Below are 23,606 nucleotides of genomic sequence, written 5' to 3'. Positions count from 1 at the left end.
CACTGCTTTTCGGCGGGCGGAAGCGGAAGTATATGAGTGTGCGCTCACTTCCGGTGAGTGGGCGCGCGGGTTGATTCGTTCTGCCCGGCTGACTCGTCTGCCACCTCTTCGGAAATGGCGGGTGAGTCCCTGGGCCTGGCTTGCCCTGCGCTGCTCGGCTGCGTCCTGAGGGATGACAGGGCCTGCAGTGCCGCTTTGACCGCGGCGGGGGGCCGCGGCGGCTTGGGGGAGCCGGTCTGGGCGCAGTCCGTCCCTCTCCGGGAGAGGGGGCGGGGTACCGGGGCCGGTCTGCGCTGTTCCCCTCCGCCGTGCTTATGCGGGCGCGCGCAGGTGCTGGGACGTGGGGCAAGGAAGTGGAGTGCGAGCTGGGGGCGGCCGTGGCGGGACTAGTGGGTGCGGTTGGCGTTGAGGGCTGGCCGCGGTGAGCTCCGACCACCGGAGAGTCAGGTGCTGGGGGTGGGGCTGACTTTCTGCCCTCCTGTTGCTATGGTCATGCTGCTGCTGGGCGGGCGGGCAGGCAGGCAGGCAGGCATCCTCGAGCTCACAGTCGCTTAGTAGTGGTAAGCCAGAGTGTGTCTCCATGATCACTAGTTTAGTGGGGGTGGGAAGGGAATCAAAAACCCAAACTTGCCTTTACTTTAAGACTACTACCTGATGTTAGAGGAAGAACTTTCTGGTAAGACTTCTGGAATAAAGGGGAAGCTGGATTTGTGAAGCACTTGAAAAATACCATAAGTGAAACATGTTTTCAGTGCTGAATTATGCTTTGGAAAACAGACTAGATGTAATTTGTTTGTTATTTCCTTCTGGGTCTACTCTGGAACAAAGTGGTAACTATGTAATTGCTGGTGGCATACATGCCACTGTAGCCCATGAACACCTGTTTATGAAAACAACTTCATGCAAATACTTGAAATGCCCTGAAGCATGTTACTTAATGTGGTCTTTAAAAGAAACATGTTAGGCTGAATACTTAATCTCTACTTAGAGCTTTCAAATATGTTTTGTTTGTAATAGCTTAGAACGTTTAACTGCGTTCACTGTAATGCCCTTCTTTCTTGGAGACTAAAAAGGGAGATAGTTGTGATCTGTTTTCTAGTTCTTGTTTCTAGTTCCACAAAAGCATTTGAGATAAATCGCTATATTCCTTTTATACATTGTAGCTTTTTTTAACCTGCTCTTTCAGTATTTTTGGTGGGTTTGTGTTGTGTGTGTTTTTCTGGTTTTGAGAACCTTTTTCTAAATATGTTCCTTGAATAATAGTGACACATAGATTTGTACACCTTTTAATTCTTTAAAAAATACATCTTTTTATTCAGGACTTACTGCTATGGAGAAGAAGCTGGCTGAATACAAGTGTAATACAAATGAAGCAATTCAGCTGAAACTAGGTAATGTCACTTAAAATATTGTGCATTTGATACTGGAATATTTTAGTACCTTCTTAAGAAACTTCCTTAAAACTCGGGTGGATTTAAGTATAATATGTACTTATTAGTATGAATATACAAACACAAGAATAGAAATACACAGTCTAGTTTTGCTGAGACTGCAACGATTAAGTACAGCTATAGAAATTCAGTCTTGTCTCTGCATAGTAATGTTATTACCTATTTATTAGCATGTTACCAGAGTGCGTTGGAATTATGTCTTATTTTCTTGAAGTATTATGTCTTTTCTTCTCTAATCCTTATGCCATGTTGCAGTTCTAAGTATGTTGTCTTCGTGGTGACCATAGCAACAGAACTAATTTCTTTAGTTACAAATACCAGATTTTTTTTTAAACATCTTTCTCTTTTTCATTGAAAGGAAAAAACAAAAAGGAAGAAAGACTGGAAAGTGTTGTTGGGTTGGGTTTTCTGCTGCCCCCCTATCTAGATTACACAAAACAATGAAAATTGTTTAAAACGTGGATAGAAAAAAATTCTATTTTTTGAGGACTGTTTATTGCGCTCTATAGTTAATTTGCTTACTAGGACACCCAGAATACAAACAGAACTACTGAACTCTTGGTGGAGTTGCTCATATCTCAAACTTACATGCAGCAGTAATGACTTAAAGAATAAGGCATACCTGTCTTAACTTTTGATCTTTCCAGCCCTTCAGCCATTTCTTCCCTTGAGCAGTACAAATACTATAATTTAAGAAAATAAAAGTAATGAACCTGTGAAACAATATCCTGAATTACTACTAGCAATCTATTCTGTATAGTTTAGTAGCATTTTTAATACAGAATCACCTTCAGCTTGTGAGCCAAAATGTCATTATAACCAAAATACTTATGTTTTTAAGCCACTATAATTGTGCAATATTTCCCTTGCTCTTAAATGTTATTTCAAAAAAATGGTTTTATGACTGGATATATCGTATCATTTTTCTCTTCCACTTTTCTAAAACTAAAGGAGTGAATGAGACATAGTGACATCTGAGTGAATTCTGTCTGAAAATCCAAGGAACTACTATACCAGGCTTCAGGGGGACTGCTAGAGAGTTTTTAAATAAGGTGCCCATTGCCCATTTCACCTAATATCTTTAGCTTCCTTTTTTCTTTCAGAGAGTATAGATGTTCCACATACAAATTACGTTAAGAAAAATGATGAGAAGCTGCAAAGTGGTGCCATTTAAGAAAAGTCATGCATTTCCCACATGCCTATAAAAGCAGTTATACACTGTCCTCTTCAGGGTCCTAATTTAGTCTGTGGTGACAGTTCAGAATTGCTCTTTAGTTATTGTTTTATTTCTTTTTTTGTTGTTGTTTTTTTTTAACACTGCCACTTGGACTCAAATGTATTGCTTATAGTTAAACCTGAGAAGCCAAGGGCAACTGTTCTTTTGCTTCTGAGAGGGCCAAGCTTCTATCTTGTCACTAAGACACTCCTCATATGCATTTTTCTCCTTGAATAATTCCTTTCTAATATTATCAGAAAAAAGCTTTTCTTAATTTCTGTTTTTACTGGAGTAAAGCAGCAATAAAGCTGCAGTTCAATATTCCACATGCTTTAGAAAAAAGCTTTAATAGCAATATTAACTCCTACAATATTGTATGCTCATGCAAATGCCATATTATCTCATTCAACATAAAAAATAGGTAACTGTCGTTTTGAGCTACTTGTGCCTTGTTAATGTGGCTGAACTATATAACTTTAATGCTTAAGTTAAGAGTTAGATCCCTTCCAATTGCAGGTAACTGTAAATACACAGAGGGTGTTTAGGAATCAAGTTTCTCAGTCTTCTAAAATTTTTCCTAGAAAATCCTACTTTAACCTCTAACCTCATCCACTAATCATACATCATATATTTTATGATGGAAGAACTGCTGTAACTCCATATAATGGAGTTACATTATAAATGCTTGTTGGGTAAGTTACTGAGTTTGAGTAGATGCCATTATAGCGAATATTTTTACCTTACCAGAAAAGACCTTTTTAAGTAGGCTTTAAGGAAAAGTAAAGAACCAGGAAACAAAAAATCACTTAATTATTTTGGTAATATTGGTACAAGGACCAATATAGTATTGGTGCAACGTTCTGTATGTATTCATGCTGATTCTCCAAAACTTTGACATGAAAGTAAACGCACATAAACATTTCTTTCTATTCATGACTCCATGAAAACGCCCTACAGTGAAGAGTTCTCATCTGCGTGTAGAAGAATGGCAGAATGAGAAGGCAACATTGTTGACATGATTGATCTGGCTTACTGTGGGGATATCTAGCTGAGCAGTGCCTTCAGTGCTCAAGATAAAGTTAAAGGCATAACGTTCAGGGCAGTGAGGTATATGAAATATATAAATCTGTGTCAATTTCTCAGTTTTAATCTGTTTAATGATTTGATCTCAGATCAAATAACATGCATCTAAATTGAACAAGATGTCTTTTTCATTTGTATGCCAGCCTAACATAGAAATGTTCATAATTGAAATTGCCTGACTGTAGTGGAAGAACACGTGAACATCTGCCAGGGAATCTGTGGATAAACAAACTGAAGCTGATAACTTGGTCATGCTCTTTTTTTGTTGTTTCCTCAGTTCGCTTTCCTGAGGATTTGGAGGATGACAACACAACATTTAATCCAGAGTATAGCCATCAAGTGTTCGGAGACGAGTAAGTTAAAGCATCCAGAGTCAAACTGATAGGTCCAGAAGAGGAGAGTTGCTTCCAAATTGTTAGAAAACAAGAAACCCTGCTATGCCAAGCTATTTTAAGTGACACAGCAATACTTCAGTTTTATGACTATACAGTGAAACTGTGGCCTTGGTGCTTAGCTTGTAGTTTGAGCCTGTAGTCATTTTATGTGCTATTTTAAGGTAGATTAGCAGAGAATGAAATACCTGATTTTGCAGTCAGCTTGTTTAAGTGGGCATTGTGTTCATGGCATTTCTCAAAGATTAAGAAAAATTACCAATTATTGCTAATAAGTTTCACAGTAATAAATACCAAAAATGTATATCTAGCAACAGTATATCAATTTCTTTTTTACTGTTACATGGGATTTTTAGTGAATAAAACATAGAAGTACTTACTTAAACCCATATTGTTGGCTGTTCTAGATAATTGAATGTTAACTTCATTGAATTCAGGGGTTTATTTTCTCTAATATATACACTTCTAACCAGTTAGACATGCAGGGGATACAGAAACTATAGAATCATTTAGGTTGGAAAAGACCTTTAAGACCATAGAGTCCAACTGCAAACCTGGCACTGCCAAGTCCATCACTAAACCATGTCTCTAAGCACCACATCTACATGTCTTTTAGATACCTCCAGGGACGGTGACTCTACCACCTCCCTGGGCAGCCTGTTCCAATGCTTGGCAAGCCTTTTGGTAGAGAAATTTTTCCTAATACCCAGTCTGAACCCCCCCGGTGCAACTTGAGGCCATTTCCTCTTGTCCTATCGCTTCTTACTTAGGAGAAGGGACCAACACCCACCTTGCTACAACCTTTCAGGCAGTTGCAGAGAGCAATTGGGTTCCCCCAAGCCTCTTCCTCTCCAGGCTAAACAACCCTAGCGGTTTCCTCAGCTGTTTCTCAGAAGACTTGTGCTCTGAACCCTTCACCAGCTTCATTGTCCTTCTTTGGACACACCCCAGCACGTCAGTGTCTTGTAGTGAGGGGCCCAAAACTGAACACAGTATATGAGATGCAGCCTCACCAGTGCCAAGTACAGGGGGACAATCACTGCCCTTGTCCTGCTGGCCGCACTATTTTGATAGGAGCTGGAATGGTCTTGGCCACCTGGGCACATTGTTGGCTCAAATTCAGCTGGCTGTCGACCAGTGCCCCCAGGTCCTTTTCTGCTTTTCAGCCACTCTTCCTAAAGCCTGTAGTCTTGTGTGGGGTTGTTGCGACCCAAACGCAGGACCCAGCAGTCAGCCTTGTTGAACCTCATACAGTTGGCCTCTGTCCAGCCTGTCCAGAGCTGCCTTGCCCTCCAGCAGGTCAGCACTCCCCCCCGAACTTAGTGTCATCTGCAAACTTACTGAGGGTGCACTTGATCCCCTTGTCCAGATCATTGATAAAGATATTAAATAGAACTGGTCCCGCTACTGAGCCCTAGGGAACACCACTTGTGACCAGCCACTAACTGGTTTTAACTCCCTTCATACCACTCTGGGTTCAGCCATCCAGCCAGTTTTTACCCAGTGAAGAATATACCTGTCCAACCCATGAGCAGACAGTTTCTCCAGAAGAATGCTGTGGGAAATGGTGTCAAAGGCTTTACTAAAGTCTGAGCAGAAAAGTGTTACTTCTTTTTTTTTCCTAAAGTGTCATTTAATATTTTCAGTAGGGTGATATTCAATAATCTGGCCATAGTTTAAAACAAAAAAACAAACCACTATGGAAAATCCCCATGCATGTGTCTGTGGGCTTCTTGAAGTAGTTAAGTTTCTTAATTTCCAATTAATTTAAAAAGCATGCTAAGTATTCCAAGTAGGATGAACTATATATATAAAGATGTAGTAGTCTGATTTTATTACAATCTACTGCAGCTATCATTGACAATAATTATACTTTCAGTAATGGGAGAACTCTCCAATCTGTCAGTATAACTACCAACCAAATTCTTGTTCTGGCGCTTATACTTCAAATTTTAAATTGTAAGTGTGCTACCATAAAAGAAAATCTCAGTTTAAAAAAACTTAACAATGCATTGAAATATCAAAAAAAGGAACCTGTTTCTTTGTGACTGGTACTATATTCTGCCATTTGGTGTTTTGCCTGAAAAGAAATTCTCTCTGCTTCACAACAATATAGTACTTACGTTCAGGCAACTCATATTTTCAAAGTGTAAAAAAGGCTTTTGTATTCTATACTTTGCATTTACTTGCTTCTAGTTAGATTGTATACCTATATAGAAACTGTTCACCAAGCCCACACTTAACTGCTATGACTGGTTATCTGTCTGTGTTTTATACAGTATAAATTGCAGTAGTGTGTTCCAAATTATTACACTATGCTGTAAGTTTTCATAAGGTATTGAAAAACATCAATGCAGTATTAGCTATTTCAGGTATTCTTTCTTGAGCTGTCACAGTAAGGACACAGACACTGCCTTACTGAGTTCAGGCACATGTTCTGTTTCTCCACTAGAGGAGCAAATAACTAGTAGAAATAATGTAAGGCATTATCTCTGTCTAGATAGTGTGCATGCAGTTTGATCCCCTTTTCCTATTAGGAAACTTAGTATACCTCACTGGGAAGGATGGTGCAAACCTCAAAGCATATTAAATGAAAGCTCTGTGATGCAAATGTTTTGCTGTGTATAGCATTCCTGATTGTTCTGTTCTTCTTCCTCAGTGAAGTTGCTTTTGGATACAAGGGACTGAAGATCCTCTTGTACTATATTGCTGGTAACCTGTCAACGCTCTTCCGCATCGAATATACATCTAAAGTTAATGAAAAGTTTGACTGTGTGGAGGTAAAGACAGAACCAGACTTGCACTTAAAATATTGTTGAGAAGGTTTAGTTGGGATATGGACAAGTATTCTAGATTTAGTAATTGCCCACCCAAAAATGATTTACATTAAAAGCTTCCTTTGTTGCTAAGCTGAAAATAACTTCAAACTTCATCTATACATTTTCCCATTGTTCCTCATTTAACTGCAGTACCATCAAAATTGTGTCAAACGGTACAATCAAACATGAGATGCTAATACCAAAGCCAGTTCCACAAAAAAAGACCCCCAACAACTTAGCAAGACTGTATTTTTGTGTTAACTGTCTCCAGGAGGAGGACTAACATTGGTGGGTTTTTATGTTGAAGAGAATTCAGTAAGAAGGAAAAGGATGTTTCTGTAAACACTTCATGAGGTAGGGTGCTTGATTGTGTCTCTTTAAATGGCAGGTGTGGAGAACAAGTATGGCAGAAATGAGATTAGAAACTTCTGGTTAGGTATCATGTGTGCTTTATGCATTACTTAAAGGAGTACAATAATACAATTGCCTGCAGGGTGTTTTATTTGGTTTTGGGCTCTTACTTTTTTCTTTTTTTGCCTACAGCTTTTCCAAGCTTATAAAAAACTTGAAGAAAAGCTTTTTCCCTCCGCCCCGCACACACACACCCACCACTTCTTCCTATATGCTCTCAGAATATTTTTGAGAACCCCACAAAAGCTAAGCTAGTCAGTCTTTCAGCTAGCTGAAGAAAGGTATATGGAACTTAGAAATAGGAATAAAATACTTTATTAAGAATGTTTTTAACCATTAAATTATTGTATAATTACCTGTACAGTTATTTAGAAAAAAAATTAGTTTTTCAGAGTGGTCTTTGATATATTAAGAAAACTTAATATCCTCTGAGTTTTACTTAGTTACAAGGAAGAAAAAATTGAGTTGATTTCTTTCCAAAAGAGCTACTGGTATGGTTATTGATGAGTCTTCGTAATACTCTGTATTTGCACTGACTTCAAATTACTCTGCCTGAGAAAAGTTTTTTTTAAAAAAAAAAGTAAATATCTTTATGACTTCAAGCTGTATTTTAAGTTCCCAATTTCAAATTAATCAAGTTTATTTAAATATTTTCAAGGAAAGGACTATTGTAAAGCAAAAAACATTGGAATGACTTCTGAATGAATTTGAATGTTGAACGAATTTGCCCAAAAGTTTTGCCCTTCCTTGTTCTGAAGTTGTATTAGAATATACTTAGTTCAACAAGCTAAGTGCCTGGACATGTCTGAAATACTTGTGAGGCTAGGGCAACATTATCTTAGGAGTGAAAGGTCATGATCTTCAATCTTTAGAAGGTTTTTAGAAATAAGGAAAAAAGGAAAACTTGTTGGCAAAGTAATAATCATATTAAAATCAAACAGTCCAACTTCTTACCAGCATAACTTCAAAATCATGTCACAACAGGAATCCACACCGTAGGGCCTTTTTACTTACAGCCTATCTATTTTCTGTACAAATGGCAAAGCCCCTTTACTTCTCTGGAGGTATGTGCAAGCTAAAGGAAAGATCTGTCTTGCCCTAAGTGCACTCTGCAACTTTTTTGAATGCTTGGAATCCTTGCTTCTTTCAGGTCCTGTTTTCTATATTTAATTATTCCTCCAATTGCTTAAGGGATTGAGATGGGGACAAAAAAAGACCTTTCTGAGCGAGGCTTCTCTATACTTTCCAGAGTATCCATAGGTTTTCACTGAATCAGAAGAATAGGTAGCTTACCCTGTGCTTCACTTGGTATTGTTAACAGCGTACATCCAAATAAGCTGATCATGTGGCTATATGTAAACCTAAATAGGAAAAAGATTTGCCATTAATTTAACCACCTTCAGATATGAATGCAGTTGCAGAGATTAGAACATAAACTGTCATTACAGCAGGGTGTCAATTTAAACATATTAACATTTACTTTTCGAGGTTAGCTGTTTAGTTGCTGATCTTGGTTCCTTCAGGATAATTATACTAAGATGCAGACTATCTGCTATACATGACTGTTGATCTTTGTGTTGTGAATAGATGGTGTTTAGGAAAGGACAGCAGTTTCTGCATTTAACATAACTGGTTACAAGGGAGAAGTTAGTTTTATTGCTCTGCAAAGTTATTCACAGCTTAGGATTTTGTATCTAAATACCCACACAAGCCCATTCAACAGCAGGTGGTTTTATTCTGTGGTAGTAGGTTTGGTTCCATTATTGCTAAAGCAGCTGCTACAGTCTCTGCTGGGGACTTACAGAAATATTTGCCGCAATACCAATATTTTTTTCTCCAAGATCTTTTCAAACATGAGGTAAAAGATAAGATCCTGAAATGTCAGGAGTCAGAACTCCAGTCATATTTATGCATCTTAGTATCATCTCCTTAAAGATGGATCTAAACCATGGTAGTGGAGAAGGCTCAGCAAAGTATGATCATGTTTTGAACAGAAGCTGGCACTTCATTTAATGAAAATAGAAGTTATCCCTTGAGTGGAATTGATCCTTTCAAATATCTGAAGAGAGGCTGCTTTCTTCTGGTGTAAATATTAATAGCCTTGACCTCCAAATTGCTTGCTGCTTTGAGATTTGCAGCTGTTCAAGTATCTTCCTTTTCATCTGCATTTTCTGATGGGGCAGGAGCGAACTATTTCACTAACCTCTGAAATAGTCTTTACTATAAATGTACTTGTCTTGCTCTGCAGCTGGGCTAACACATTTGCTTGACACAAAAGTTAATGAAAAAGTGTAATTTTAGTATTTGGCATCCTTTTTTAAGCAGTACTACTGATCACTCCATTGCTCCCCACTGGAAATACATGTAATTGTTGTAGAAATTCAGCTTTCAAATATTTTTCTATAATTATTTTAAATTAAGTCACTTTGAAACAGCATCTACATGATACACAGATGTTATAACTGCCTGTTAGTACAAGAATAATCTCTATATTGAAATTACCCAGAGTCAAATGCTATGTACAAAGAGACACTCCCCACTTAAGTAGTACTACTACAAATGAAGTTTAGTTACAAGTCTATACCAAATTCCCCATCATCACCTTACATGATTCTGATTATGAAGGTTATACATTACAGACAGTACCTCCATGAACCATAAGCTCAACAGCTCTCAGCTGGCTTCATTCAGGTTTTTGCATGCTTCATTGTAAGTGGCTTCGCCTCTGCTTAATACTGCTGCAGTAGTCAGCTGGATTGTTCTTCTGGAAAGGAACTTGTGTATCACCGTTGCCTCCATGCCAGTTGGTAAGATAGGACTGCCTTACTCTGGCAAAAGAAATTAACCTCTCACCAATATCAAAGAAATACACATGGGAAAGGCAGTAAACTAATTTTAATAACTGCTTGGTTTATGAGCACTTCAGAGAGAAGTGTCTGGAAAGTGCCTACTAAGTAATGGATGTTTCCATTAAAAAGAACAGGTATTAATGAAAACAGGTATTAATGAAACAAATTCTTTGTATGCTGTTGCTATTTCAAGATTCCAGTATTCCAGGACTTACTGAAAATTAGATCAGTTAAATTTATGCCACCACTCAAACTGAGGATTCTGGGATTTCCTCTGTGAGAAAGAGAGATCTTATTAACCCTGAAAGTAACTGAAGAATATGGTTTCTTTTCTTAAATTATGCCAGACTCCATTTCAAGTGGAGAGAAATTGTAGGAGGCAGTAGCTGAAAATTTGTTGCAGTCATACAGAACTAATAAGAATTATCTACTGCTTTATCTGCTAAGCCTCTGTTCTCATTATTTAATTGTATTTTATGGAAAACAAAATTTTTCTGTGGTGGGAGCCAGATTGTCTTATGTGCTTTCAGCAGGTTGGAAGCTTGCCTTCCTTACCACTCGTGAAGAAACTTAGAATTGTGAGGGGAGCAAAATTACTTAAACATTATTTATGTAATACTTCATACTGTATATTCACCCTTTTTAGGTACCTTGCACATAGCTTAAGTTATTGAACTGATGCTTGAAAGTATTCTTTTAATTCTAGATTATTTTCACATGCTCTTTTCAGATACATAAAATAAATCGCTACACTACAGATTCTTAGTTGCAGTTTCCTACAGCTTTGACAGCAGTGCAGTGTAAGATCTGTGTAAAAACTGCACTTGCACAGTTTAAAAAAAAAAGGCATTTCTAAAATGTGTTCCATACTATTAACCTTTTCTTTATGTAAGTCATTGATTCTGGAAAAAAATGGCTGATTTTGTGTAACGCAGTTAAATCACTTAAGTGTAAAGAAAATGTTTCACTAATATTGCTCTAAGAAGAATAGCAAAGGTTCCAATAAACGCATCTCTTTTGTTTTGAGAATGAAATGGATGTAAAGATTGTACGCATGTTAACTGGGTTCTTACACCAAGTATTGTAGAGCTATATTTTAATTGCTTAATAGAGCTCTCTACAAATATAAATATAAATGTTGGTAGTACCAAACCATTAAGAATAAAACTTGTTTGTGCTGAACTACATCCATCTTTCTCTGCACTAAAAATGAAACTGAATGATAAAGTGCTATTCATTTGCAGGTGCATTGCTTCTACTTAAGGGACTATAGTTGAAAGGACAGGAATTAGTAGCATGTTGTATTAGCCTTTTGTAGTGTATTTTGTTCTAAGCATCTTAATTTCCCTGTTTTGAATGCTAAGTAGCAAGGGTCTTGGTTTTGAACTAATACCCATCATGCATGTAAACGGTGTGAAAGAGCTGCTTAGTAAGTTAACACAAAGTGTTCTTGTGTCAGCTCTTGTGGAAATAGATACAATACAAACATTACAGCTGAACTCACGGCAAACTCCATTAAGTAAAAACCTGGATTCATTGTTCAGAGGAAAGTTTGAATTGAATGTAAGCTCATTTTGTTGAATGTAATGTCAGGCTTTTAGGGGTTGTATTGAGGAGTACGGTTTTGTTAAGTTGAGACCAATTCATTAAGTTTTATTGCCTGGTGAGAAGCAGTAATACGTTATTGTGAAACTTCATCAAATATTCATGGTTAAAAAGGAGTAGTAAATGTATTCAATCAAGTGGTCTTTTTGGGGTCTGAAAGGGATTATGAAGTCTGCTCAGCTGATAGTCTAACTTTCACTTTGGTTATCTGAAAAGAGTAATTTTAATCTGAGTTTAATTTTGGGGTCAGAATATTTTGTCTTCCCCAGTATGTTACACCACAGGTGAGATTTGCTGACAGTATCCTTAAATTATATTTTTATTATGTTAAATTTTGTTTTCAGTTTTTTCTTTGATTAGAATGTAGGATGATGTCTTCTGAGTTTGTAAGGTGTTTGCTGCTGATTCTATAGGCAGGCATTTCAAGCAGGGAGACACAAGAATGCAAGAGTGTGCTAGCTGTCACTTTCCTATTTGGGAGCTACCATTTTTGATCTTTGTCCCTTTTCTTCCACATAGTTTTGCTTCACCTAATACCTCTTGTAAGCTGCTTGTTTGGGAACCTGTGTTCCACAAGGCTGTGTAGGTCTTAGAGAATTGCTGACTGGGAAGTCTTAGCTTCTGAACGTGCTGCACTTTCAGAATAACTATCAGCACTATTAGGTTTTGAATTGGACAAATGTAACAGTCTGTAACCATAAAAACATTCATTAACTTATGCTGTAACTGCAAGCTTTTAGATGCTTGTGGTGGCTGCTGGATTGTGACTTTGCTGGATCTCATCAGTGCAGCTCCTTTACTTGCTGGAAAGTCACTACTGAACACACAGGAATGCTTGAGCTATTCCTTGTCTTTTTTTTCTTCTTTCATTACTGTTAGGCCATAGCGTCTCTCTTACATGCATTTCTTATACCACAATAGTGACATCAGTGCTGTCTTTTTCCAATCTTCCACTGATCCTGCCCCCTTTTGTAATCTCCAGGCAGATGATGTTGAAAGTAAAATTAGAGAAATCATTCCTCCTGGCTTTTGCACAAACACAGATGACTTTGTGTCTCTTCTGGAGAAGGAGGTCAACTTCAAGCCCTTTGGAATGCTGCTACACACATATTCTGTCCATAATGAGGAAGCTGGTGAAGATATAACATATCAGATATACAAGGTATGAGAAATAAGTTTAAAACTTGTGATTTTGAGCAAGCAAATCACATTTTATTTTGCAGTGATGCATTTTCAGTAATGTTTTGACTGTAATATATAAATACTGTCATTTTTACCAGTTTATTGATAATTATAAACATGCTTTTTTATATTGGAGAATTTAATTAGGTTTTGCATGGGGTTTTTTCCCTCTTACATCTGTGATAGGTTTCACCTGACTTCTCCTGGCTTTTTCCCTAGGCCGACATGACATGTACAGGCTTTCGAGAATATCATGAAAGGCTTCAGACGTTCTTGATGTGGTTTATTGAAACTGCTAGCTTTATTGATGTAGATGATGAAAGATGGAACTACTTTCTAGTGTAAGTACAGTTCTAAAGCAACAGTGGACCTTATTACCTCCACAAAGCCTGCATTTTAATTGTGGCTGGCCAATTATTGGAGCAGTATAATGATATTTTTCCCAGGAAAGAAAAACCATTGTTTATGAGGCTTGAGTTTTCCTCCATTATGCTTTGGGAAAGCTTGAGAATAGAGCTGAATTAAATGCTGTTGTCCGTTAGAGCCCTGAATGTAGGCTTAAACAGTAAAATGAGCTTTGCCTGTGTTTTCTTTTACTTGCCACCTATTCATCTTTATAATAAGCAAGTGCACTGAAGTGCTGTAAAGAGGCCTGATTTATCCAAGTTGCTGCACACCAATTAAGTGAATTGTACATTCAGAACATAGCAGGTGTACCCATTGGGCCCTCACAGAGTAGCTTGCTGACACTGAAAATTCAGTTGGAGAATGGAAAAGAAAATGGACACTGCATGGGAGCGCGACTGTAATTGACCTGCTTGGCTTTCTGTTTTATCTGCAGATTTGAGAAGTATAATAAGGATGGAGCTACGCTCTTTGCGACCGTAGGCTACATGACAGTCTATAATTACTATGTGTACCCAGACAAAACCCGGCCACGTGTAAGGTAATTGGCGGTGTAACTCGTGCCTTGCCTTTTATTTCAGAAGAGGGAACTGCTGAAGTTCCCAATACTTGTTTATAATGGTGTTGATTTGTTTAAAAAAATCCCCATTATTAGCTGGCTATGCACTGATTTATTTCATTGTTCCCTTCCTCAAGCAGAGGGAATCTTAAACAAGTTTTGAATATTTAGCAATTTTAAGACTCCATTAAAAATTTTATTTTAACATGAAGATTGCTACATGTACTTTAATCTAAAATGAAATACCGTTTTGGTTTTAAGCCTTTGCATTATAAAGTTTGCAAATGCGTGCATTTGAACTGAAAATACTTTCCTTTGTCTGTAGCCAGATGCTGATCTTGCCACCATTCCAAGGAGAAGGCCATGGTGCTCAGCTGCTTGAAACAGTTCATAGATACTATATGTCTTCTCCTACAGTACTTGATATAACAGGTTTGTGTTAAATTTTTAACTCAGCTCACCTGTTTCATAAGCAACTTGTAGCATTTACAGGTTGTTAGCCTGCAAACTAACTTTCATGTTAATTTGTCAGAATTAAATGGCCTTTTGAAGATTTAGCTTCAGCTCTGTTCAGGATTAATAGTACCCTGGTTTACAGAAGAACTGTATATAATGTAGCTCTTTAAATCCTTTACTTAGAGAACAGCACACCAGGAAAATTCAATCCCTAGCATGAACGGATTACCAGCTAATTAGCCATTTTATTGTGAGAATACACAGCTGAATTTTCCAAGAGATCGAGCTTTGTCAAATTCCTATTTCTTCTACTTACTCCTATTAGCCAAAACTCAAAATTGGGAGCAGGGGGGACACCAACGTAAAATTGCACATAAATATTACTGTGTAAACCAAAATTTTAGAGACAGTAAAAATCTGTAGAGAACTTGTGCTCCCAAAGCATGAATTCCTGGCTGAAGGCATCCATGATATTGAAGGTGTGTGCACAAATACCTGAAAAAAAAAAAAAAAGAAAAAAAAAAAAAAGAAAAAATAAACTTGAGAAACTTGAGGAAATGGCAGAGGAGAAAAAGGGTATATGTGCACAAAAATAACATAAATGGCTACAAACATGACATTTGTTCTGTGGTTTCAAGTGCAATACAGGAAGAAATGCAGTTCAAACACATGACTGTTCTAGGTAGGGGCTGTCACAGACCTCACCTTAATTTGAAATAACTCCTCCATTCTAATTAAAATACAATAGAACACTTGCTTTCATAATGCAGTGCTGCAGGATAATCCTAACATAAAGTAATCAATCTCATCATTTTAATCCAGTTCATAGGAACCTAAGGAAATATAACTTTGTTTATGTAACAGGAAATCATGTGCATCATGCATTTACTTTTTTCTTTTTAATAGTACAAAGCTTTACCTTTACCTAGCTGTTAGGATTGAGGTTAAAAAAAGTCTTAACATGTTATTTCATAAATCATATGATGTGTTCATGGCTCAGTGCCTTAAACGCAGGGTTGTAGCAAACAGTAAATGTGCACTAAAATTGGTTTTATTTTCTTTATGGAATAAAGCAGGAGAAGCTTGCAGTATTCTGCATGACGCTCAAGTTATGGAAATTAAGGCTTTTACAAAATTATTTATTGTCCTTTTTGAGAGGAAAATCGGGCTGGACAATCTTGATATGGCCAGAATATTTAGTTACGTAGCCTCTAAAATTGTGAAGTAAAGCCTTTTAACCATTTTGAAAAGAGGAAATTGATACACGTAACCTCTGTAAATGAGCTAGTGCTTTAAAAAAAATACTTCGTTCACATTTACAAAAAATATTTTGCTTTGCTTATAGCTTGTCCTCCTAATTGACACAAGCAAAATGTATACTGATAGTGCTTACGGTGCAGACACTGCCTTGTCTGTTTTCCAACTAATCTGAACAAAAAGGAATGGAATCAATCATCTCTGCTTCTCCAGTCTCTTCTGCAGAATAAGTGCTATAAGACTTGCCATACAAGATTAGGCCACTCTGCATGAAACATTTTAACTGATAAAACAGTCATAAGCATTCTCTATCCCAAAAAATAAACTGCCAGTTGTGCAGTGCTGCATATACAAAGTAAAAACTTCTATCCCAGTCCTCCTTGGAAACTTACTGGCTTTCGATTGTCCTTAAACTACAGATTTCAACTATTTACAATGGTCCTCAAAACTGAAGAAAAACACAACTGGGATATGAGCTGTTTAGCAATTTCACAATGCCAGTCCACAGAAAAATGAGTGCTGGGGGGAACACAACCCTGCTACTTATTTGTAGTAGTCCTGCCTAAACAATTAAGGAAGAAATATTCACAATGTTGTAAGCATTTTCCTTCTGCATATTTCATAAGTGGGAATAAAGTTGCATATGGGACCATGTTGATGTTCCTTGAAGCTAGTTTTCAACTTTGCTGTTTCTTTTTAAAGCAACAGATTTGATAGTTATGCTGCTGTTTTAAGCAAAATGGAAGGACCTTAAAATTGTGATCAGCTTTTGCTTGGGTCCTTCCAGCCTTTTAATTTTGTATAAGCTTGCCCTTTGGGTCCTTGTACCTTTCCTTACCTGCCTTGCTGACAAAGGCTATAACTTGTGGTCAATAATTGCCTTCGGCTAGTTTAGTTGTATACAGCAGGATAGTTTCACCAGTCTTTTTCCACATAGTTAGTTTGTGTTCTAGTACTCTACCATTCTGTCAAACATGGAATATACGGAAAAAAAGAAAAAGGGGTTTATACATAAGTAATTTTGTTTTCCCAAGAGTTAAATTGCATTAAATGTGTATATTGACAGTCTGAGAAGTGCCTATATAATACTGTACAGTACTGCATACACAGAATATTGGAAATTTTTTCTTTCTGCAAGCTCTTTAACATCTATTGTCAAAAATGTAAAACTTTAGATACTAGTACTTAAAATTCAGCACAGTTGTTCGTATACTGATGAATACCATATCTGCTTTTGTTTTCCGTAGTACTTTGCAATTACATACCAGAGATGAGGAAACATAATGCTGGTATTAACTGTGTGCTTTTTTATTCTTTCCAGCTGAAGATCCATCTGAAAACTATGTGAAGCTAAGAGACTTTGTCCTTGTAAAGCTCTGTCAAGATTTGCTTTGTTTTTCCCCAGGAAAGTTAATGCAAGGTTTCACCCAAGAAATGGTGATGGAAGCTCAACAAAAACTGAAAATAAATAAGGTATTAAATCAGAACAGTTGTAGTTGGACATTATTATCAAACTAGTAGAATAACACTTTAAAAAGAGGTGGAGACGTGGAATTCGCATGCTCTGGCTTATTTCTACAGATTTTTAGGTTGTATCTGGAAGGGAGAAGATACCTAGGTTGTGGGTTTAGGTAAATGTTTTTTTTACCTACTGATTCTGTTGATGTAATAGAATTTGACATGGTTTCCATTTCTTTCAAGTATACTTATACAAATAACAAGTGTTGTTTTGGGAATGCAGAACATTAAAGTAGCAAACTTAGAGAACTAAACAGTTAAATTTTCTGGTAATCTGCTCAGTGATTAAACTCATTAGTGAGTATGGTAGTGGAATGGCAGAGCTGCTTAATTAAAAATGTATTTGAATGTGGTTTAATGAAAACTTAGAGGCTTGAGGGATGGGGAGTGTGGAGCCATATTCAAATGTGTTCATGAAAATGGTATTGCTTGTATAAGGACACTACATTTTCAGCCTTTTATGTCTGATACCTTAAACCTGAAGGGATAAATAAGTCAGGTTTGGGTTTTTTAACAGTATCTAAACATATGCTAGCTAGTGTAGCAAACAAACCACCTTATTTTTGTTCTGTTGCTCAGCAAGAGAATACTTAGTCTTCTGTTTTCATACAGATGCAATAGTTAATAGGAATGTAGTGGCAACATGATTTTTTTTTTTTTCCCAGATGTGATACTAGCTGATCCTGGTTCCAAAAGCACTTCGGTTTTCCCATTACTAATTCTTTCATTTTCTTCCCTAGTAAACAAAAAGTTGTAAATATTATTTCATTCTCCTATTTAGAACTCCCAGGGGGCCTTGTGAAGGGCAGTAGATATACAGCAATTAATAAAATAAGCAATGTAGATAATGTTTAGCAAAATACTGCTTAGTGTTACTCTAGTTCAGTCATTCAGTTACTTGAAGTAGTTTTGGTCTCTGGCTTTCTGGACTTCATGCTGTTCATCTACAGCAGGTCCTTGAAACACCTCTACAGCTGGTGCAACACTTTGGGACATCAGGCACTGGCTGCATGGAAGAAATGGTTTTGAAGGAAAAACAAAAATATTTATTCATTTAACCCACCAGACAGAAGGATAGGTTTGACAGAGGCTTGTCTGTGCCTATCTCCCAATAAGCTGAGGAATGACTTAATATTTCAGTATTTCTCCACTTTGAGTTCTGTTGAGTGACCGCTTTATTCAGACGTGGTTTTTATTCTTTCTGTTCATTAGCAACACACAAGACGAGTTTATGAAATTCTCCGATTGCGTGCAACAGATATGGGTGATGCAGAACAGTCCAGAAGCTATCGATTGGACGTTAAAAGAAGACTGATTGGCCCTTATAAGGTGTATATGACTTAAGTATCATACTTATTTCAAGGCTAATTATACTTGATTTTACTTTCATTTCCATAAATGTAGCTGATGCCAATTATGTTGCCAATCAACTACTATTAGTTATGCGGTGTTCTACTGACACATATACAGATGCAGAGAACGTTCACGTACAGCAGTGCTGAAGATCCTGTGCTTGGCTCCTGACTGTTTTGTGCCCAGTTCCAGCAGGAAGTTACTACTAAGGCTTTTTATCTTGCTACAAGTGGCATTGTGCCCAGGTAGGCTTAAGGGGAAGAAAATGTCAATTTCTTGAAAAGGCTAAAAATATGTTAATAGACAAGCCAAAAATCTGAAGAGGTAAATGCTATTACAAGTTTACACTGCAGACTAGGCATAGTTCAGATTCCTGTTCTACTTGTTAACTAGGTCTTAGCAAAACAGCTTGCTAGAAGTAATCAAGCCATGTCAACATAGAATTCCGTGCAGATGGAATAGAAAATAATTTCAGCAGTAAAGTTCAAGGAAGTAATAAACTTATTACGAAGTAATTTTCTTAGTTCCTATAAAGTATGTCTCTCAGGATCTTCAGTACTGTTGGTCAGTATTGCATAACCTGACTCTGAGATACAGCTTAAAAAAAAATACATATCCTAGTCGCTAATGGCATCAGTCTTTGTATTAAGAGTCAAAAGACCACAAATAAATCTAGGTTTATTGCTATAATTAGCATGTTAGTCACTCTGTTCAGTACTTGCTAAGCAAACCAAAATCCTGTTGGAAAAGTTTTACAAAGTATGAGAAATACCTTGATTAGCTTGCAAGCCTTCCTAAAGCAGCACTTACCCTGCTATACCAAAATAGCAAAACTTTGATTGTGCTCATGCAGGACTTAGCGGGGCTGTTAACAGAAATGAGAACCCAACACTGTATTAAATACTTGCCTGATCTGGAGATAACACTATGTCATGCTGAGTGGCAGGGCCTGAATCAAAACGCTTTCTGTTCTCTTTCATGAGTGTCTTGTCTCATTTGCTAAATTTGCTACAAATATGGCCATGATTTTTCAGCTAACCAGACTGTTACAATGGTTGCAACTCATTCACTCAGCACTGAAGTCCTAGGGGGGAAATCCAGAATTGCATAGGCAACTTCAATTCTTGTGCTTCTAACAGATGTTTCCACTTCAGTCTTTGCATGCAGTAAATACATTAGTAATTAATGGATTTTGTATTGCTAGATATGCGATGCTGCAGCCAACACCCTTTCCCTGATTTTGTTTCATGTTCTGAAATACAGCTGTCTTGTTTATGATAGTTCTACCTAGAAAACAGCTTACTCGTGCACTCCTCCTAAATGATATTTCCAATAAATGTTATTCATGGTGCTGTTTTCAAAATTTTTTCAGAACTGGAATTAAATGAAGTTTTAGTAAGTATATAGTAATTGGGGAGGGGGGAGAAGCAAATTTTATTAAAGAATCAGGAATATTATTGCACGCTCTTAATGCTGGTATCATTTTTTATATAAAACACTTGATAGTTTCATTTGAACAGTGCTGCACAAATGTAGAATAATTCCAAATTGCCACTACCTTAACTTAGTAAAAATGGTATTACAGCTATTTCCTTGACTAACAATAGCAGAAATAAAACTGTCTGCAGAAACTCCAGATGCAAAACCCTGTAGTACATCTATTACCCTTCAAGTCTTCACATTAGCAAGGAGGCTGTTGCTAAAAATATTGAGATTTTTATGTATATGGCACCACTAGATTGGAATAACTGATACAGAAAGTAAAAGTTTTAGTATCTTTGTGAACAGGGCATCACTCTAAGGTAGCTCAAAGGGTGAGCAGCTTGTGAAATTCCAGGTTCACTGTGGCTTCTCCATTTTTGAAGAACCCTGGTTTTTATGCTCATTAGTAGACTCTGCTGGTAGACATGTCTTCTTGATAGTATGTCTTTGTTCTTCATGTCATCCCTTCTGCAAGTAAACACCACTGCTGTGCAGCTTTTCTTAGTCATAGTACTTCTTTTGGGTTTGCTACTTCAACAGAGTATAATTTTCTGCCAAGTCCAATAACTTGCTCCCAAATAATCCTCTTGAAACTGCTTGGGTAAAATGTCACTGACTGTGGGTTTCAGAATCTTGTGTACCTGCATATGCTGGTACTGTATTTGGGAGGAAATGGATATTGGAACAACTGGCTATCTGAATGGTGTGGAGGGAATTTGCTTTTTACCCAGAATCAGGAACTTAGAGATGGCCTAATGCTACAGTATCAGATGTAATTGACATTTAAAAGCTGACACCTTTTTTTTCAGTGCTTATATATAATCTTAACAGATATTCCTGTTAATCAGACTTAAAATTAATTCTAGAATAAGGAGGTTTTAGTTTTTCTATGGACAGAAGCTTGCACAGAAGGTACTCATCTCTATTTTCATTTGGGAAACTCATCACACGTTTTGAGTATTGTACTCATTTTGACTAGCTAGAGCTAACGTGAATCTAAAATTTAAACAGCTATGCTACTTTTGACATCCTTCCTACAATTAAATCTTTCTTGATTATTGGCTAGAAATGTGCCTGGAGGCCTCATAAGGACTCTGATGCAGAAACTCCTTTTCTGAACTGAACTTTGGCTATGGGATCTGTGGGAGACTAAAGAAGTTTTTCTGATCTCACTCATTTACAGTTTACTCTGATCTCCACTTCTTTCTCCTGACCCTCAGCATCAATGACAGAAAGAAAACTGATTTTCCTTTGAGATAAGTGTAAAATTAAATGGAGTACAGAAGGGGTTTGATTTTAGAATAGTTTGGGGAAAAATTTGTTGTTTCAACAAACTCTTATGATTCCACAGGCATTGCAAAGATTTATTGATAAGATGCCAGGCACACATAATGCATTTTTTTTAAATGAAATGTTGAATGACATTTCGTTTTTTACAAAGCGAGGGAAGACTGGAGAATGGAAGGTAACCAAGGAACTGAGAAATTCAGAAATAGATACCAGCTATATAAAAGTACATCCAGAGAAAGGAAGTACAGAAGTATTTTGAGGTATTTTTAAAAAACAGGTAAAAACACCACATATGTGACACAGCAAGGGGAACTCCTCATCTTCTCCTCATCATATAAACAAATACGTTTATACTTGTAAATAATCTTGCTGCATTTCAGTGCTGTTATTGCTAATCCCTGGTAACTTTTTAATAATTTGTAAATACTTGTGAAATGTTTTCTGTGTACAGGAGGCTTAAAATTAATTATTGATAGTCAGTTATGGGGAAATCAGTTGGCTGAACAGCCCCATAATGGGACACCAGTGTAATTAATGACAGCATAGAACTAAATATCCTGAGTAGTTTTCTACAGTCTAGTTCTTCATGCCATACATCTTCAGGAGTTGACCTGATCCGTTTGGTCAAGGAAAAACCTTGAAACCATTTTTTACTTCACATGTTGATTGGTAATACAGAAACTCAGGCTTTACCAGAACAGATGTCCTAATCAAACACTAACTTTTTTTCTTAGTATTAGGGACATCTTAAAGAGCTAGATAATGAAATTGAATACATTTGATGAAATAGCATATTCTTGATAATTATTGGTTGTGTTCAAATTACTATTTGTTTGGTTGCATAGAAAAAGCAGAGAGAACTTGCCAAGATGAGAAGGTGTCTAAGACCAGAGGAGCTGACGAACCAGTTGAACCAAATAGACCTAAACATGCAACATGAACAGTTAGAAGAGAGCTTCCAACAACTTGTTTCAGATTACCGAAGAGTCCTAGAACGACTTGCACAAGCCTGAGGATCCTGCCTGTACAGGAAACTTGCAAATTTCTATACAGTGTTGTAAAGCACATCCTTAATTGCCACTTAACTGCAAAAAATCTCATGTGACGTTTTAATCACATTAAAGGTGACTTGTGTTTCTGTGCATTTTGAATATTTTCTATTTTTGTGTTGTAGATTTTAAAATGTTGTACTTCAGGTTTGGGGGCACTTATTGCTGAAATAAACAACGTACATTCTCAGATACAGTATCACTTCAATTGTACAAATTTTCTTTACCCTTCTGTTTTGCCTCAACATTTAATAGATACCTGAATAGCAAGTTAATACATAAATCTAAGCAATATAAATACTGCATCTCTCCCAGATTTCTCCTAACTTGATCTTCCTCAGGAAGATCTAGATCTACTTGGATCCTGTTGTAGTGTGTATGTAGGGCCTGTGCACTCTTTGGTTTAATGGCATACAAGCAGCTTACAAGACTGGTTCTGTGATCTAGCTGGCATGCTTCCTGAGTACAGGCTCCTTACCCTATATTCAAAGTGGATCTTGCTCCCATATTCTGTCAGATCCACTCTGCTTAAGCCTCTAAAGATTCTTGAGCCATATTCCTTTTCAAACCCCCAAATTGTTTGTGATTTCAGGAAAATAGCTCACAAGCTGGGGAAACAGCCAAGACTTTGTAAGGACCCCAAAAGCACTTCTACTAGTCTAAGAACCATACAGATCTGTGGGCAGCAAGTGCCTTCATATAGGTCCTTCATTCTATTCTGTTATCCATTACTTCTCAGATGTGAGGTTATTTCTTAAATATCCTGCTTCTCTTCCCTCAGAGCACTACACCATGCTATCTTTTCTGGTAGTTCAGACTTCAGAACTGATTTGTCTTGGCCCGTATCCAAGAAGACTTAATCTGAATAAGGATTCTTGAAATTCACTAACCATGCTTTGTGGTCCTAAATGGGATTCGGGTCCAGCTTTCAAAACTGGAGTTTGTAGATTCACTGTTCTCTACTACCTTCCAATATGATGTGGAGGAAAGTGTAATGTTTTCCAAATGTTTAAAACCTATGGATAATTTTTTTATTCTCTTATTAAATCTGGTTAGGATATCTTGTCTATATGATATGTCATTCATCTACTGTACTATCTAAATCTTGCTCATTAACAACAGCAATTTTAGAAGACCTCTCCTGATTCTAGTAATAAACCTGAAGGTAAATTGCAGGATTTGGGGGGCTGGGTAGGCTTTTTTGTTTGCTTGGTTTTGATTTCTTATTG

At 37.1% G+C, this 23,606-nt stretch overlaps 1 protein-coding gene across 2 annotated transcripts; it reads left to right on the top strand.

The window, feature by feature from the left end:
* On the top strand, nt 1-22,576 carry HAT1 (histone acetyltransferase 1). 2 transcript variants are annotated; one of them, XM_056348908.1, is made up of 11 exons: nt 1-121; nt 1,320-1,391; nt 4,028-4,103; nt 6,802-6,922; nt 12,809-12,988; nt 13,228-13,349; nt 13,850-13,954; nt 14,298-14,404; nt 17,007-17,158; nt 18,416-18,532; nt 18,674-21,588. In XM_056348908.1, the coding sequence occupies exons 1-11, from the start codon at nt 115-117 to the stop codon at nt 18,725-18,727; spliced, it is 1,113 nt and encodes a 370-aa protein (XP_056204883.1). In that variant the 5' UTR covers nt 1-114; the 3' UTR covers nt 18,728-21,588. The 2 variants fall into 2 exon arrangements, with proteins under 2 accessions (XP_056204883.1, XP_056204882.1); XM_056348907.1 differs by lacking the exon at nt 18,674-21,588 and adding an exon at nt 22,174-22,576 and having other exon boundaries at nt 2-121.
* Nucleotides 22,577-23,606: the final 1,030 nt, after the last annotated feature.

This window comes from Falco biarmicus, chromosome 8 (genome assembly GCF_023638135.1).
Source record: "Falco biarmicus isolate bFalBia1 chromosome 8, bFalBia1.pri, whole genome shotgun sequence".
In the NCBI taxonomy this organism is placed as follows: domain Eukaryota; kingdom Metazoa; phylum Chordata; class Aves; order Falconiformes; family Falconidae; genus Falco; species Falco biarmicus.
Note: the sequence above shows the minus strand (reverse complement) of the source record. Positions and strands in the feature narration are given on the sequence as shown.

Excerpts from the sequence above, each read along its gene's own strand:
- HAT1 (XM_056348907.1), top strand. Across the intron at positions 13,350-13,849 it reads AGATGGAACTACTTTCTAGT|ATTTGAGAAGTATAATAAGG; the intron begins GTAAGTACAGTT and ends TTTTATCTGCAG. Across the intron at positions 14,405-17,006 it reads TACAGTACTTGATATAACAG|CTGAAGATCCATCTGAAAAC; the intron begins GTTTGTGTTAAA and ends TATTCTTTCCAG.